This window comes from Pristiophorus japonicus, chromosome 30, assembly GCF_044704955.1.
Source record: "Pristiophorus japonicus isolate sPriJap1 chromosome 30, sPriJap1.hap1, whole genome shotgun sequence".
Classification (NCBI taxonomy): Eukaryota; Metazoa; Chordata; class Chondrichthyes; family Pristiophoridae; genus Pristiophorus; species Pristiophorus japonicus.
Genome location: NC_092006.1, coordinates 1,710,473 through 1,727,556, shown reverse-complemented (window position 1 = coordinate 1,727,556; position 17,084 = coordinate 1,710,473). Strand labels below are relative to the sequence as shown.

The following is a 17,084-nucleotide window of genomic DNA, read 5'->3' as shown; positions in this document are numbered from 1 at the left end:
GCTGTCGGAGGGGCAGTACTGAGGGAGCTCCGCACTGTCGGAGGGGCAGTACTGAGGGAGTGCCGCACTGTCGGAGGGGCAGTACTGAGGGAGCTCCGCACTGTCGGAGGGGCGGTACTGAGGGAGTGCCGCACTGTCGGAGGGGCAGTACTGAGGGAGTGCCGCACTGTTGGAGGGGCAGTACTGAGGGAGCGCCGCACTGTCGGAGGGGCAGTACTGAGGGAGCTCCGCACTGTCGGAGGGGCAGTACTGAGGGAGTGCCTCGCTGCACAGTCAGAGGGGCAGTACTGAGGGAGTGCCGTACTGCGCTGTCAGAGGGGCAGTACTGAGGGAGCCCCGCACTGTCGGAGTGTCAGTACTGAGGGAGTGCCGTACTGCGCTGTCGGAGGGGCAGTATTGAGGGAGCGCCGCACTGTCGGAGGGGCAGTACTGAGGGAGCGCCGCACTGTCGGAGGGGCAGTACTGAGGGAGCGCCGCACTGTCGGAGGGGCAGTACTGAGGGAGTGCCGCACTGTCGGAGGGGCAGTACTGAGGGAGTGCCGCACTGTCGGAGGGGCAGTACTGAGGGAGCGCCGCACTGTCGGAGGGGCAGTACTGAGGGAGTGCCGTACTGCGCTGTCGGAGGGGCAGTACTGAGGGAGCTCCGCACTGTCGGAGGGGCAGTACTGAGGGAGTACCGTACTGCGCTGTCAGAGGGGCAGTACTGAGGGAGCGCCGCACTGTCGGAGGGGCAGTACTGAGGGAGCTCCGCACTGTCGGAGGGGCGGTACTGAGGGAGTGCCGCAATGTTGGAGGGGCAGTAATGAGGGAGTGCCGCACTGTCGGAGGGGCAGTACTGAGGGAGTGCCGCGCTGCACAGTCGGAGGGGCAGTACTGAGGGAGCGCCGCGCTGCACAGTCGGAGGGGCAGTACTGAGGGAGTGCCGCACTGTCGGAGGGGCAGTACTGAGGGAGTGCCGCACTGTCGGAGGGGGTCAGTACTGAGGGAGTGCCGCACTGTCGGAGGGGCAGTACTGAGGGAGCTCCGCACTGTCGGAGGGGCAGTACTGAGGGAGTGCCGCACTGTCGGAGGGGCGGTACTGAGGGAGCACCGCACTGTCGGAGGGGCAGTACTGAGGGAGCCCCGCACTGTCGGAGGGGCAGTACTGAGGGAGTGCCGCACTGTCGGAGGGGAAGTACTGAGGGAGTGCCGCACTGTCGGAGGGACAGTACTGAGGGAGCGCCGCACTGTCGGAGGGGCGGTACTGAGGGAGTGCCGCACTGTCGGAGGGGCAGTACTGAGAGAGTGCCGCACTGTCGGAGGGGCAGTACTGAGAGAGTGCCGTACTGCGCTGTCAGAGGGGCAGTATTGAGGGAGTGCCGCACTGTCGGAGGGGCAGTACTGAGGGAGTGCCGCACTGTCGGAGGGGCAGTACTGAGGGAGTGCCGCACTGTCGGAGGGGCGGTACTGAGAGAGTGCCGTACTGCGCTGTCAGAGGGGCAGTACTGAGGGAGTGCCGCACTGTCAGAGGGGCGGCCTGGATTTTTTGGTCGGGTCTGGAGAACGGGGACTGGAACCCATGAAGCTGTGACTCTGAGGCTGTTGACTGGGCCGTGGACGGGTGAACACTGGCCCGGAGCCGGGAGATGGGCCGCTGGTTGGCAGTGCGTGTGACAGTTTTGTTTGTTGCCCCGGGGCAGATATGGTGAGCTGCGAGGCCGGCTGGCAGAAGTTCCTGGGCAGTTGCTACAAACACCACAAGGGCCGCCGGACCTGGGAGATGGCGGAGGACCAGTGTCGGATGGTGGGAGGTCACCTCACCAGCATCATGAACCCCGAGGAGCAGTACTTCATCAACGGTAAGGGCTTCGATACACCCGTGTCTCCAACCCCTCCCCCTCACCTAACTCCCCCACCCCTCCCAACTCCTGCTCTAACCTCATTCAATAGTCTTAAAGAAAGAAAGACCTTCGTCGAATCACAGAAATTTACAGCGAGGCAGCAGGCCATTCGGCCCATCGTTTCCACACCGGCCGACCAAGAGCCACCCGGCCTAATCCCACTTTCCAGCTCTCAGTCCGTAGCCCTGTAGGTTACAGCATTTCAAGTGCACATCCAGTATGTTTTAAGTATTTAAAATGCTCCAGTCCACGCAACATCCTGGTAAATCTCCTCTGTACACTCTCTAGTGCAACATCCTGGTAAATCTCCTCTGTACCCTCTCTAGTGCAACATCCTGGTAAATCTCCTCTGTACCCTCTCTAGTGCAACATCCTGGTAAATCTCCTCTGTACCCTCTCCAGTGCAACATCCTGGTAAATCTCCTCTGTACCCTCTCCAGTGCAACATCCTGGTAAATCTCCTCTGTACCCTCTCTAGTGCAACATCCTGGTAAATCTCCTCTGTACCCTCTCCAGTGCAACATCCTGGTAAATCTCCTCTGTACCCTCTCCAGTGCAACATCCTGGTAAATCTCCTCTGTACCCTCTCCAGTGCAACATCCTGGTAAATCTCCTCTGTACCGTCTCTAGTGCAACATCCTGGTAAATCTCCTCTGTACCCTCTCCAGTGCAACATCCTGGTAAATCTCCTCTGTACCCTCTCCAGTGCAACATCCTGGTAAATCTCCTCTGTACCCTCTCTAGTGCAACATCCTGGTAAATCTCCTCTGTACCCTCTCCAGTGCAACATCCTGGTAAATCTCCTCTGTACCCTCTCCAGTGCAACATCCTGGTAAATCTCCTCTGTACCCTCTCTCGTGCAACATCCTGGTAAATCTCCTCTGTACCCTCTCCAGTGCAACATCCTGGTAAATCTCCTCTGTACCCTCTCCAGTGCAATCACAATTTTCCTGTAATGTGGTGACCAGAACTGCACGCAGTACTCCAGCTGTGGCCTAATTTACATTTATATAGCGCCTTTCATGACCCTCAGAACGTCCCAAAGCGCTTCACAGCCAATGAAGTACATTTCGGAGTGTGCTCACTGTTGTAATGTGAGAAACGCCAATTTGCGCACAGCAAGCTCCCACACACAGCGATGTGATGATGACCCGGATCATCTGTTTTAGTGATGTTGGTCGAGGGATAAATATTTGCCCCAGGACACCGGGGAGAACTCCCCCTGCTCTTCTTCCAATAGTGGCCCTGGGATCTTTTACATCCACCCGAGAGGGCAGACGGGGCCTCGGTTTAACGTCTCATCCGAAAGATGGCCCCTCCGACAGTGCAGCACTCCCTCAGTACCGCCCCTCCGACAGTGCGGCACTCCCTCAGTACCGCCCCTCCGACAGTACGGTGCTCCCTCAGTACCGCCCCTCCGACAGTGCGGCGCTCCCTCAGTACTGCCCCTCCGGCAGTGCGGCACTCCCTCAGTACCGCCCCTCCGACAGTACGGCGCTCCCTCAGTACCGCCCCTCCGACAGTGCGGCACTCCCTCAGTACGGCCCCTCCGACAGTGCGGCACTCCCTCAGTACCGCCCCTCCGACAGTGCGGCACTCCCTCAGTACTGCCCCTCCGACAGTGCGGCACTCCCTCAGTACCGCCCCTCCGACAGTGCGGCACTCCCTCAGTACCGCCCCTCCGACAGTGCGGCGCTCCCTCAGTACCGCCCCTCCGACAGTAGGGCGCTCCCTCAGTACCGCCCCTCCGACAGTGCGGCACTCCCTCAGTACAGCCCCTCCGACAGTACGGCGCTCCCTCAGTACCGCCCCTCCGACAGTAGGGCGCTCCCTCACTACCGCCCCTCCGACAGTGCGGCACTCCCTCAGTACTGCCCCTCCGACAGTGCGGCACTCCCTCAGTACTGCCCCTCCGACAGTGCGGCACTCCCTCAGTACTGCCCCTCCGACAGTACGGCGCTCCCTCAGTACCGCCCCTCCGACAGTGCGGCACTCCCTCAGTACTGCCCCTCCGACAGTGCGGCGCTCCCTCAGTACTGCCCCTCCGACAGTGCGGCACTCCCTCAGTACTGCCCCTCCGACAGTACGGCGCTCCCTCAGTACTGCACTGGCGTGTGAGCCGAGAAGTCTCCGGAGTGGGCCTTGAACCCACACCCTGGTGCCTCCGAGGCGAGTGGGCTGCCCACTGAGCCTGGGATGGCGGCTGACCCTGGGGCCGACGGATGGCGGGGGTTGGTTGACAAAAGGAGCGCTAAACTTCAGCCGTGTGGACGAGATGGAGTTGGCCAAGTGATTGTCAAATTCTCTCCCGTTCACAGACAACTTCAAGGAATACCAATGGATTGGGCTGAACGACAAGACGATTGAGAATGATTTCCAGTGGTCCGATGGAAACCAACTGGTGAGTGAGGGGGCAGAGGGATTGCCCGCGTTGACTTGGTCGCCTTGCCTTCCAGTGTCGAGGGGGCAGGGATATTTCTCGGGCATCTACTGGGGATGGAACAGGGAACCACCGAGGCAGGACAGAGCGGAGGGAAAAACAGGGAGTTACATCAGGAAATGAAATTGGGGGTTGAAAGGGTTTGCCCCCGTTCGGATGGAGAGGGAAGAGGTTATACCGACCAGGAATGGTTGGGAAAGGGAAGGCTAAGGGCTGACCTGATAGAGGTCTTTAACATTCTGAAGGGGTTCGATAGGGTCAACGTAGATATGTTCCTACTTGTTGAAGTACTGACCATACTCGACCAGCTCCGCTGGGCGGGCCACATTGTCCGCTTGCCCCAGACACGAGACTCCCAAAGCGAGCGCTCTACTCGGAACTCCTTCACGGCAAACTAGCCAAAGGTGGGCCAGAGGAAACGTTACAAGGGACCACCCTCAAAGCCCTCCCTGATAAAGTGCAACATCCCCCACCGACACCTGGGAGTCCCTGGGCCCAAAGACCAGTCCGCCCCAAGTGGAGGAAGTGCATCCGGGAGGGGCACTGAGCACCTCGAGTCTCGTCGCCGAGAGCGTGCAGTAACCAAGCGCAGGCAGCGGAAGGAGCGTGCGGCAAACCAGTCCCACCCTCCCCTTCCCTCAACGTCTATCTGTCCCACCCTCCCCTTCCCTCAACGTCTATCTGTCCCACCCTCCCCTTCCCTCAACGTCTATCTGTCCCACCCTCCCCTTCCCTCAACCACTGTCTGTCCCACCTGTGACAGGGGACTGTGGCTCCCGTATTGGGCTGTTCAGCCACCTGAGGACTCATTGTTAGAGTGGAAGCAAGTCTCCCTCCATTCCGAGGGACTGCCTCTGATGATGATGTAGGGGGAGAACAGAACTAGGGGCCATCAATATCAGACAGTCACTGATAAACCCAATGGAGGAGTTCAGGAGAAACTTCTTTACCCAGAGAGGGGTGAGAATGTGGAACTCGCTGCCACAGGGAGGGGTTGAGGTGAATAGTATCGAGGTATTTAAGGGGAAGCTGGATAAAGACACGAGGGAGAAGGGAATAGAGGGTTACGGTGATGGGGTGAGATGGAGAGGGGTGGGAGGGGGGGTCTGGTGTGGAGTTTAACCCCGGCACAGAGCTGATGGGCCGAATGGCCTGTTCCTGGGCTGTACGTTCTGTATCAATGAGAGAGAGAAGCCTCGGCACTGGGCCCTGGGAATGCAGTCCAGCCGTGTGTCAAGGGCTGAGAGCCAATCTGATCAAAGATGATTAAAGAATTCAATGGGGTAGGCTGAGAGAAAGATATTTCCTCTGGTGGGGGCAGTCCAGAACAAGGGAGCATCACCTTAGTGCCAGGCCGATCAGGGGCGATGTTGGGGAACATTTCTTCACACGAAGGGCAGAAGGAACCTGGAACTCTCCCCCCAAAAAGCTGCCAAGTTCGGGGGTCAATTGAAATTTTTAAGACAGATCTATAAAGTTTTGTCGTGTGACGGTATTAAGGGTTACAGAACCAAGGTGGGTAGATGGAGTTAGGTCGCAGGCTGAATGGGCCTCCTGTTCCTGTGTAACCGGCTCGAGGGGCTGAATGGGCCTCCTCTTGTTCCTGTGTAACAGGCTCCAGGGGCTGAATGGGCCTCCTCCTGTTCCTGTGTAACAGGCTCGAGGGGCTGAATGGGCCTCCTGTTCCTGTGTAACAGGCTCGAGGGGCTGAATGGGCCTCCTCCTGTTCCTGTGTAACAGGCTCGAGGGGCTGAATGGGCCTCCTCCTGTTCCTGTGTAACAGGCTCGAGGGGCTGAATGGGCCTCCTCCTGTTCCTGTGTAACAGGCTCGAGGGACTGAATGGGCCTCCTCCTGTTCCTGTGTAACAGGCTCCAGGGGCTGAATGGGCCTCCTCCTGTTCCTGTGTAACAAGCTCAAGGGGCTGAATGGGTCTCCTCCTGTTCCTGTGTAACAGGCTCGAGGGGCTGAATGGGCCTCCTCCTGTTCCTGTGTAACAGACTCCAGGGGCTGAATGGGCCTCCTCCTGTTCCTGTGTAACAGGCTCGAGGGGCTGAATGGGCCTCCTCCTGTTCCTGTGTACAGGCTCGAGGGGCTGAATGGGCCTCCTCCTGTTCCTGTGTAACAGGCTCGAGGGGCTGAATGGGCCTCCTCCTGTTCCTGTGTAACAGGCTCGAGGGGCTGAATGGCCTCCTCCTGTTCCTGTGTAACAGGCTCGAGGGGCTGAATGGGCCTCCTCCTGTTCCTGTGCAACAGGCTCGAGGGGCTGAATGGCCTCCTCCTGTTCCTGTGTAACAGGCCCGAGGGGCTGAATGGGCCTCCTCCTGTTCCTGTGTAACAGGCTCGAGGGGCTGAATGGGCCTCCTCCTGTTCCTGTGTAACAGGCTCCAGGGGCTGAATGGGCCTCCTCCTGTTCCTGTGTAACAGGCTCCAGGGGCTGAATGGGCCTCCTCCTGTTCCTGTGTAACAGGCTCGAGGGGCTGAATGGGCCTCCTCCTGTTCCTGTGTAACAGGCTCCAGGGGCTGAATGGGCCTCCTCCTGTTCCTGTGTAACAGGCTCGAGGGGCTGAATGGGCCTCCTCCTGTTCCTGTGTAACAGGCTCGAGGGGCTGAATGGCCTCCTCCTGTTCCTGTGTAACAGGCTCGAGGGGCTGAATGGGCCTCCTCCTGTTCCTGTGTAACAGGCTCGAGGGGCTGAATGGCCTCCTCCTGTTCCTGTGTAACAGGCTCGAGGGGCTGAATGGGCCTCCTCCTGTTCCTGTGTAACAGGCTCGAGGGGCTGAATGGCCTCCTCCTGTTCCTGTGTAACAGGCTCGAGGGGCTGAATGGGCCTCCTCCTGTTCCTGTGTAACAGGCTCGAGGGGCTGAATGGGCCTCCTCCTGTTCCTGTGTAACAGGCTCGAGGGGCTGAATGGGCCTCCTCCTGTTCCTGTGTGACAGGCTCGAGGGGCTGAATGGGCCTCCTCCTGTTCCTGTGTGACAGGCTCGAGGGGCTGAATGGGCCTCCTCCTGTTCCTGTGTAACAGGCTCGAGGGGCTGAATGGCCTCCTCCTGTTCCTGTGTAACAGGCTCGAGGGGCTGAATGGGCCTCCTCCTGTTCCTGTGTAACAGGCTCGAGGGGCTGAATGGGCCTCCTCCTGTTCCTGTGTAACAGGCTCGAGGGGCTGAATGGGCCTCCTCCTGTTCCTGTGTAACAGGCTCGAGGGGCTGAATGGGCCTCCTCCTGTTCCTGTGTAACAGGCTCGAGGGGCTGAATGGGCCTCCTCCTGTTCCTGTGTGACAGGCTCGAGGGGCTGAATGGGCCTCCTCCTGTTCCTGTGTAACAGGCTCGAGGGGCTGAATGGGCCTCCTCCTGTTCCTGTGTAACAGGCTCCAGGGGCTGAATGGGCCTCCTCCTGTTCCTGTGTAACAGGCTCCAGGGGCTGAATGGGCCTCCTCCTGTTCCTGTGTAACAGGCTCGAGGGGCTGAATGGGCCTCCTCCTGTTCCTGTGTAACAGGCTCCAGGGGCTGAATGGGCCTCCTCCTGTTCCTGTGTAACAGGCTCGAGGGGCTGAATGGGCCTCCTCCTGTTCCTGTGTAACAGGCTCGAGGGGCTGAATGGCCTCCTCCTGTTCCTGTGTAACAGGCTCGAGGGGCTGAATGGGCCTCCTCCTGTTCCTGTGTAACAGGCTCGAGGGGCTGAATGGCCTCCTCCTGTTCCTGTGTAACAGGCTCGAGGGGCTGAATGGGCCTCCTCCTGTTCCTGTGTAACAGGCTCGAGGGGCTGAATGGCCTCCTCCTGTTCCTGTGTAACAGGCTCGAGGGGCTGAATGGGCCTCCTCCTGTTCCTGTGTAACAGGCTCGAGGGGCTGAATGGGCCTCCTCCTGTTCCTGTGTAACAGGCTCGAGGGGCTGAATGGGCCTCCTCCTGTTCCTGTGTGACAGGCTCGAGGGGCTGAATGGGCCTCCTCCTGTTCCTGTGTGACAGGCTCGAGGGGCTGAATGGGCCTCCTCCTGTTCCTGTGTAACAGGCTCGAGGGGCTGAATGGCCTCCTCCTGTTCCTGTGTAACAGGCTCGAGGGGCTGAATGGGCCTCCTCCTGTTCCTGTGTAACAGGCTCGAGGGGCTGAATGGGCCTCCTCCTGTTCCTGTGTAACAGGCTCGAGGGGCTGAATGGGCCTCCTCCTGTTCCTGTGTAACAGGCTCGAGGGGCTGAATGGGCCTCCTCCTGTTCCTGTGTAACAGGCTCGAGGGGCTGAATGGGCCTCCTCCTGTTCCTGTGTGACAGGCTCGAGGGGCTGAATGGGCCTCCTCCTGTTCCTGTGTAACAGGCTCGAGGGGCTGAATGGGCCTCCTCCTGTTCCTGTGTAACAGGCTCGAGGGGCTGAATGGGCCTCCTCCTGTTCCTGTGTAACAGGCTCGAGGGGCTGAATGGGCCTCCTCCTGTTCCTGTGTGACAGGCTCGAGGGGCTGAATGGGCCTCCTCCTGTTCCTGTGTAACAGGCTCGAGGGGCTGAATGGGCCTCCTCCTGTTCCTGTGTAACAGGCTCGAGGGGCTGAATGGGCCTCCTCCTGTTCCTGTGTAACAGGCTCGAGGGGCTGAATGGGCCTCCTCCTGTTCCTGTGTAACAGGCTCGAGGGGCTGAATGGCCTCCTCCTGTTCCTGTGTAACAGGCTCGAGGGGCTGAATGGGCCTCCTCCTGTTCCTGTGTAACAGGCTCGAGGGGCTGAATGGGCCTCCTCCTGTTCCTGTGTAACAGGCTCGAGGGGCTGAATGGGCCTCCTCCTGTTCCTGTGTGACAGGCTCGAGGGGCTGAATGGGCCTCCTCCTGTTCCTGTGTGACAGGCTCGAGGGGCTGAATGGGCCTCCTCCTGTTCCTGTGTAACAGGCTCGAGGGGCTGAATGGCCTCCTCCTGTTCCTGTGTAACAGGCTCGAGGGGCTGAATGGGCCTCCTCCTGTTCCTGTGTAACAGGCTCGAGGGGCTGAATGGGCCTCCTCCTGTTCCTGTGTAACAGGCTCGAGGGGCTGAATGGGCCTCCTCCTGTTCCTGTGTAACAGGCTCGAGGGGCTGAATGGGCCTCCTCCTGTTCCTGTGTAACAGGCTCGAGGGGCTGAATGGGCCTCCTCCTGTTCCTGTGTGACAGGCTCGAGGGGCTGAATGGGCCTCCTCCTGTTCCTGTGTAACAGGCTCGAGGGGCTGAATGGGCCTCCTCCTGTTCCTGTGTAACAGGCTCGAGGGGCTGAATGGGCCTCCTCCTGTTCCTGTGTAACAGGCTCGAGGGGCTGAATGGGCCTCCTCCTGTTCCTGTGTGACAGGCTCGAGGGGCTGAATGGGCCTCCTCCTGTTCCTGTGTAACAGGCTCGAGGGGCTGAATGGGCCTCCTCCTGTTCCTGTGTAACAGGCTCGAGGGGCTGAATGGGCCTCCTCCTGTTCCTGTGTAACAGGCTCGAGGGGCTGAATGGGCCTCCTCCTGTTCCTGTGTAACAGGCTCGAGGGGCTGAATGGGCCTCCTCCTGTTCCTGTGTAACAGGCTCGAGGGGCTGAATGGGCCTCCTCCTGTTCCTGTGTAACAGGCTCGAGGGGCTGAATGGGCCTCCTCCTGTTCCTGTGTAACAGGCTCGAGGGGCTGAATGGGCCTCCTCCTGTTCCTGTGTAACAGGCTCGAGGGGCTGAATGGGCCTCCTCCTGTTCCTGTGTAACAGGCTCGAGGGGCTGAATGGGCCTCCTCCTGTTCCTGTGTAACAGGCTCGAGGGGCTGAATGGGCCTCCTCCTGTTCCTGTGTAACAGGCTCGAGGGACTGAATGGGCCTCCTGTTCCTACATTCCTTGCTGTCGCTAATCGTTCTTTCCTTCCTCCTTTGCTGGGGACCCCAGCTTTACGAGAACTGGTACAGTGGGCAGCCCGACAGCTTCTTCATGTCCGGGGAGAATTGCGTGGTGATGGTTTGGCACAAGGGCGGTCAGTGGAGTGACGTCCCTTGCAACTATTTCCTTGCCTTTACCTGCAAGAAGGGGATAAGTAAGTATTCAAATCCCCAGGGGCTCTCCAATCAGTCCCACTCCCCCCGCTCTTTCCCCACAGCCCGGCACATTTCCAGTATTTATCCAATTCCCGGTTTGAAAGTCACTATTGAATCTGCTCCCACCGCCCTTTCAGGCAGCGCGTTCCCGATCACAACAACTCGCTGCGTAAACACATTCTCCGCCTCTCCCCCTCTGGTTCCATCGCCGATTATCGTCAATCTGTGTCCCTCTGGTTCCATCGCCGATTATCGTCAATCTGTGTCCCTCTGGTTCCATCGCCGATTATCGTCAATCTGTGTCCCTCTGGTTACCCGCCCTCCTGCCCCCGGGAACAGTGTCTCCTGATTTACTCGATCAAAACCCCTCGTGATTTTGAACACCTCGATCAAATCTCCTCTCAACCTTCTCTGCTCCAAGGGGAACAACCCCGGCTTCTCCAGTCTCTCCCCGTCACTGAAGCCCCTCATCCCCCGGGACCGTTCTGGTCAATCTCCCCCGCCCCCTCTCTGAGGCCCCGACACCCCTCCTAAACGCACGCTCTCTGACTCTCTGTCTCTCTGCGATTGTGTGCCGCAGGCTCCTGTGTGTCACCGCCGGCGCTGGAGAGGACACGGATACTGGGCCGCGTCAGGCAGCGGTACGAGACCAACGCGGTGGTGCGCTATCAGTGTGAAGACGGCTTTGTGCAGAGCCAACTACCCATCGTTAAATGCCAGGCGGACGGCAACTGGGAGCAGCCCAAAATAATCTGCAGTCAAGGTAAGCCGGAACAGGCGTTCCCATGTACCGGGCGAGATGTTCCCGTGTACAGGGCGGGATGTTCCCGTGTACCGGGCGAGATGTTCCCGTGTACCGGGCGGGATGTTCCCGTATACAGGGTGAGATGTTCCCGTGTACAGGGCGGGATGTTCCCGTATACAGGGTGAGATGTTCCCGTGTACCGGGCGGGCATTCCCGTGTACAGGTCGGCGGTTCCCGTGTACAGGGCGGGACGGACAGCGGTCCCGCGTACAGGGCAGGACGTTCCCGTGTACAGGGCGGGTCGGACAGGGGTCCTGCGTACAGGGCGAGATGTTCCCGTGTACAGGGCAGGACGTTCCCGTGTACAGGGCGGGTCGGACAGGGGTCCCGTGTACAGGGCGGGACGGACAGGGGTCCTGCGTACAGGGCAGGACGTTCCCGTGTACAGGGCGGGACGGACAGGGGTCCCGTGTACAGGGCGAGATGTTCCCGTGTACAGGGTGAGATGTTCCCGTGTACAGGACGAGATGTTCCCGTATACAGGACGAGATGTTCCCGTGTACAGGGTGAGATGTTCCCGTGTACAGGACGAGATGTTCCCGTGTACAGGGCAGGACGTTCCCGTGTACAGGGCGGGTCGGACAGGGGTCCCGTGTACAGGGCGAGATGTTCCCATGTACAGGGCGGGTCAGACAGGGGTCCCGCGTACAGGGCGAGATGTTCCTGTGTACAGGACGAGATGTTCCCGTGTACAGGGCGGCACAGTCAAGGTAAGCCAGAGCGAGGGGTCCCGTACACAGGGCGGAAGCAAAAGACAGAAAGGAGAATAGTAAAAGTGGAGGGCAGAGAAACCCAAGGCAAAAAGCAAAAAGGGCCACATTACAGCAAGATTCTAAAGGGGCAAAGTGTGTTAAGAAGACAAGCCTGAAGGCTCTGTGCCTCAATGCGAGGATTATTCGGAATAAGGTGGGTGAATTAACTGCGCAGATAGCAGTTAACGGATATGATGTAATTGACATCACGGAGACATGGCTCCAGGGTGACCAAGGCTGGGAACTCAACATCCAGGGGTATTCAACATTTAGGAAGGATAGACAGAGAGGAAAAGGAGGCGTTGCTGGTTAAAGAGGAAATTAATGCAATAATAAGGAGGGACATTAGCCTGGATGATGAATGAGGTTGGGGACATCATCAAACAAGAAATAAGGGATGTGTGCAATAAAGGTACAGCAGTTATCATGGACAACTTTAATCTACATATTGATTGGGCTAACCAAACTGGTAGCAATGCGGTGGAGGAGGATTTCCTGGAGTGTATTAGGGATGGTTTTCTGGACCAATATGTAGAGGAACCAACCAGGGAGCTGGCCATCCTAGACTGGGTGATGTGTAATGAGAAAGGACTAATTAGCAATCTTGTTGTGCGAGGCCCCTGGGGAAGAGTGACCATAATATGGTAGAATTCTTTATTAAGATGGAGAGTGACACAGTTAATTCGGAAACTAGGGTCCTGAACTTAAGGAAAGGTAACTTCGATGGTATGAGGCGTGAATTGGCTAGAATAGACTGGCAAAGGATACTTAAAGGGTTAACGGTGGATAAGCGATGGTAAACATTTAAAGATCACATGGATGAACTTCAGCAATTGTACATCCCTGTCTGGAGTAAAAATAAAACGGGGAAGGTGGCTCAACCGTGGTTAACAAGGAAAATTAAGGATAGTGTTAAATCCAAGGAAGAGGCATATAAATTGGCCAGAAAAAGCAGCAAACCTGAAGACTGGGAGGAATTTAGAATTCAGCAGAGGAGGACAAAGGGTTTAATTGCAGTCGGATTCAGGTGAATTTATAATGGGGAACAAAGAAATGGCAGACCAATTGAACAAATACTTCGGTTCTGTCTTCACGAAGGAAGACACAAATAACCTTCCGATTGTACTAGGGGACAGCGGGTCCAGTGAGAAGGAGGAACTGAAGGATATCCTTATTAGGCGGGAAATTGTGTTTAGGAAATTGATGGGATTGAAGGCTGATAAATCCCCGGGGCCTGATAGTCTGCATCCCAGAGTACTTAAGGAAGTGGCCCTCGAAATAGTGGATGCATTGGTGATCATTTTCCAACACTCTATCGACTCTGGATCAGTTCCTATGGACTGGAGGGTAGCTAATGTAACACCACTTTTTAAAAAAGGAGGGAGAGAGAAAGCGTGTAATTATAGACCAGTTAGCCTGACATCAGTAGTGGGGAAAATGTTGGAATCAATTATTAAAGATGTAATAGCAGCGCATTTGGAAAGCAGTGACAGGATCGGTCCAAGTCAGCATGGATTTATGAAAGGGAAATCATGCTTGACAAATCTTCTAGAATTTTTTGAGGATGTAACTAGTAGAGTGGACAAGGGAGAACCAGTGGATGTGGTGTATTTGGACTTTCAAAAGGCTTTTGACAGGTCCCACACAAGAGATTGGTATGCAAAATTAAAGCACGTGGTATTGGGGGTAATGTACTGACGTGGATAGAGAACTGGTTGGCAGACAGGAAGCAGAGAGTCGGGATAAACAGGTCCTTTTCAGAATGGCAGGCAGTGACTAGTGGAGTGCCGCAGGGCTCAGTGCTGGGACCCCAGCTATTTACAATATACATTAACGATTTAGATGAAGGAATTGAGTGTAATATCGCCAAGTTTGCAGATGACACTAAGCTGGGTGGCGGTGTGAGCTGTGAGGAGGATGCTAAGAGGCTGCAGGGTGACTTGGACAGGTTAGGTGAGTGGGCAAATGCATGGCAGATGCAGTATAATGTGGATAAATGTGAGGTTATCCATTTTGGGGGCAAAAACCCGAAGGCAGAATATTATCTGAATGGCGGCAGATTAGGAAAAGGGGAGGTGCAACGAGACCTGGGTGTCATGGTACATCAGTCTTTGAAAGTTGGCATGCAGGTACAGCAGGTGGTGAAGGCAAATGGTATGTTGGCCTTCATAGCGAGGGGATTTGAGTATAGGAGCAGGGAGGTCTTACTGCAGTTGTACAGGGCCTTGGTGAGGCCTCACCTGGAATATTGTGTTCAGTTTCGGTCTCCTAATCTGAGGAAGGACGTTCTTGCTATTGAGGGAGTGCAGTGAATGTTCACCAGACTGATTCCCGGGATGGCAGGACTGACATATGAGGAGAGACTGGATCAACTGGGCCTGTATTCACTGGAGTTTAGAAGGATGAGAGGGGATCTCATAGAAACGTATAAAATTCTGACGGGACTGGACAGGTTAGATGCAGGAAGAATGTTCCCGATGTTGGGGAAGTCCAGAACCAGGGGTCACAGTCTAAGGATAAGGGGTAAGCCATTTAGGACCGAGATGAGGAGAAACTTCTTCACTCAGAGAATTGTGAACCTGTGGAATTCTCTACCACAAAAAGTTGTTGCGGCCAGTTCGTTAGATATATTCAAAAGGGAGTTAGATATGGCCCTTACGGCTAAAGGGATCAAGGGGTATGGAGAGAAAGCAGGAATGGGGTACTGAGGGAATGATCAGCTATGATCTTATTGAATGGTGGTGCAGGCTCGAAGGGCCGAATAGCCTACTCCTGCACCTATTTTCTATGTTTCTATGATCTCCCCACGTAGGACTGGACCCGGAGTTCTGATCCGGATCCTGGGCACCTCTTGCTGGGACAGCCTGGAGTGGGGTTCGAAACCCTTCTCACTCAATGTCTCACTCCCGCGGGAGGTCCGTTAGAGATGAGCGGTGTGAAAGGGGTTTCCGATTGGGTCTTGCTGGGCTGTACGTGTCTGAGCAGTGCTGGGCTGGGGGGCAAACTCACTTCACTCTCTGTCACACGTCACCTCACCAACCCTGAGCTATGACAAACTCCCAGTCTCATCTTAGGGAGGCAATTGTTGGTGTGGGAGAGGAGATAATGTCTCAATACTAAATCAAGCTCCACTACACTTGTAGAGGGAGCTTTACTCTGTATCTAACCCCCTGTACCTGCCCTGGGAGTGTTTGATGGGACAGTGTAGAGGGAGCTTTACTCTGTATCTAACCCCCTGTACCTGCCCTGGGAGTGTTTGATGGGACAGTGGAGAGGGAGCTTTACTCTGTATCTAACCCCCTGTACCTGCCCTGGGAGTATTTGATGGGACAGTGTAGAGGGAGCTTTACTCTGTATCTAACCCCCTGTACCTGCCCTGGGAGTGTGTGATGGGACAGTGTAGACGGAGCTTTACTCTGTATCTAACCCCCTGTACCTGCCCTGGGAGTGTTTGATGGGACAGTGTAGAGGGAGCTTTACTCTGTATCTAACCCCATGCTGTACCTGCCCTGGGAGTGTTTGATGGGACAGTGTAGAGGGAGCTTTACTCTGTATCTAACCCCCTGTACCTGCCCTGGGAGTGTTTGATGGGACAGTGTAGAGGGAGCTTTACTCTGTATCTAACCCCCTGTACCTGCCCTGGGAGTGTTTGATGGGACAGTGTAGAGGGAGCTTTACTCTGTATCTAACCCCCTGTACCTGCCCTGGGAGTGTTTGATGGGACAGTGTAGAGGGAGCTTTACTCTGTACCTTGTCTGAGTGATATAATTCTCTGTCTTTATTCCTGTTTGGTTCCCCCAGCTTCGAGTTACACTGAGATCCCGGAGACTCTGGGAAACGGCAGCACCTCGGAGGGAGTGACGGTGCTGGAGTGAGGGGATGAGGGAGCCACATTCAGCAAAGCAGCGATCGTCGCGAGCTGCAGTGAACTCTTACTAATCAAAGTCCAACTGGACACCCGCCTCTGTACCTCACCCACATCCCGAACCTCAGTGCTGGTTTCAGACAGGAACCATGTAATCCCCCTCCTCCCCCCTCCCCCCTCCCTCCCCGTCCCGCTCCCCTCCCCTCCCTGCTCACCTCCCCTTCCCCCTTCCCCCTTCAGCCTCACCCCTTCTTTCCTCTCTCCCACCCTCACCCCCCTCATCCTCTTTCCCTCCCCTCTCCCTCTCACACCCCTCCCCCTGCACCCCTCCCCCCACCACCCCTCTCCCCCCTCCCCCCTCTCCCCCCTCTCCCCTCCCTCCTCCCCCCCCTCCCCCCTCTCCCCTCCCCCTCCCCCCTCCCCCCCCCCTCTCCCCCCTCCCCCTCCCCCCTCAAACCCTCAACTCCTCCCCCTCAACCACTCCCCCCACTCCCCCAACTCCCCCCACTCCCCCCTCCACGCCCTCCCCCTCCCCCCTCAAACCCTCAACCCCTCCCCCTCAACCCCTCCCCCCACTCCCCCCTCCGCCCCCTCCCACCTCCCCCTCCCCCCACCACCCCTCCCCCCCCACCTCATCTCCCCTACCACACCACCTCCTCTCCCCCTCCCCCCTCCCCCCTCCCCCCTCCCCTCCACCACCCCTCCCCCCCTCCCCGTCCCGCTCCCCTCCCCTCCCTGCTCACCTCCCCTCCCTGCTCACCTCCCCTTCCCCCTTCTCCCCTTCAGCCTCGCCCCTTCTGTCCTCTCTCCCACCCTCACCCCCCTCATCCTCTTTCCCTCCCCTCTCCCTCTCCCACCTCTCCCCCCTCTCCCCCTGCACCCCTCCCCCCTCCCCCTCCCCTCCCAATCCCCCTCCCCTCCCAATCCCCCCCTCCCCCTCTCCCCCTCTCCCCCTCCCCCTCTCCCCCTCCCCCTCTCCCCCCTCTCCCCCTCCCCCTCTCCCCCTCTCCCCCTCTCCCCCTCTCCCCCTCCCCCTCTCCCCCTCCCCCTCTCCCCCTCCCCCTCTCCCCCTCCCCCTCTCCCTCTCCCCCCTCCCCCCTCCCCCCACCCCTCCCCCCCCACCACCCCTCCCCCCCACCACCCCTCCCCCCCACCACCCCTCCCCCCACCACCCCTCCCCCCCACCACCCCTCCCCCTCTCCCCCTCTCCCCCCTCCCCCTCCCCCCTCCCCCTCCCCCTCCCCCCTCCCCCTCCCCCTCCCCACTCCCCCCTCCCCCCCCACCCCTCCCCCCTCCCCCACCACCGCTCCCCCCTCCCCCACCACCCCTCCCCCTCCCCCT

At 57.8% G+C, this 17,084-nt stretch overlaps 1 protein-coding gene across 1 annotated transcript in view; it reads left to right on the top strand.

The window, feature by feature from the left end:
• Positions 1-15,753, top strand: part of LOC139240075 (brevican core protein-like) — an 88,965-nt gene extending 73,212 nt beyond the window's left edge. The window contains 5 exon segments of the mRNA XM_070868449.1: positions 1,680-1,838; positions 4,199-4,281; positions 10,176-10,320; positions 10,902-11,084; positions 15,680-15,753. Coding sequence (XP_070724550.1) covers positions 1,680-1,838; positions 4,199-4,281; positions 10,176-10,320; positions 10,902-11,084; positions 15,680-15,753 — 644 coding nt within the window.
• Positions 15,754-17,084: the final 1,331 nt, after the last annotated feature.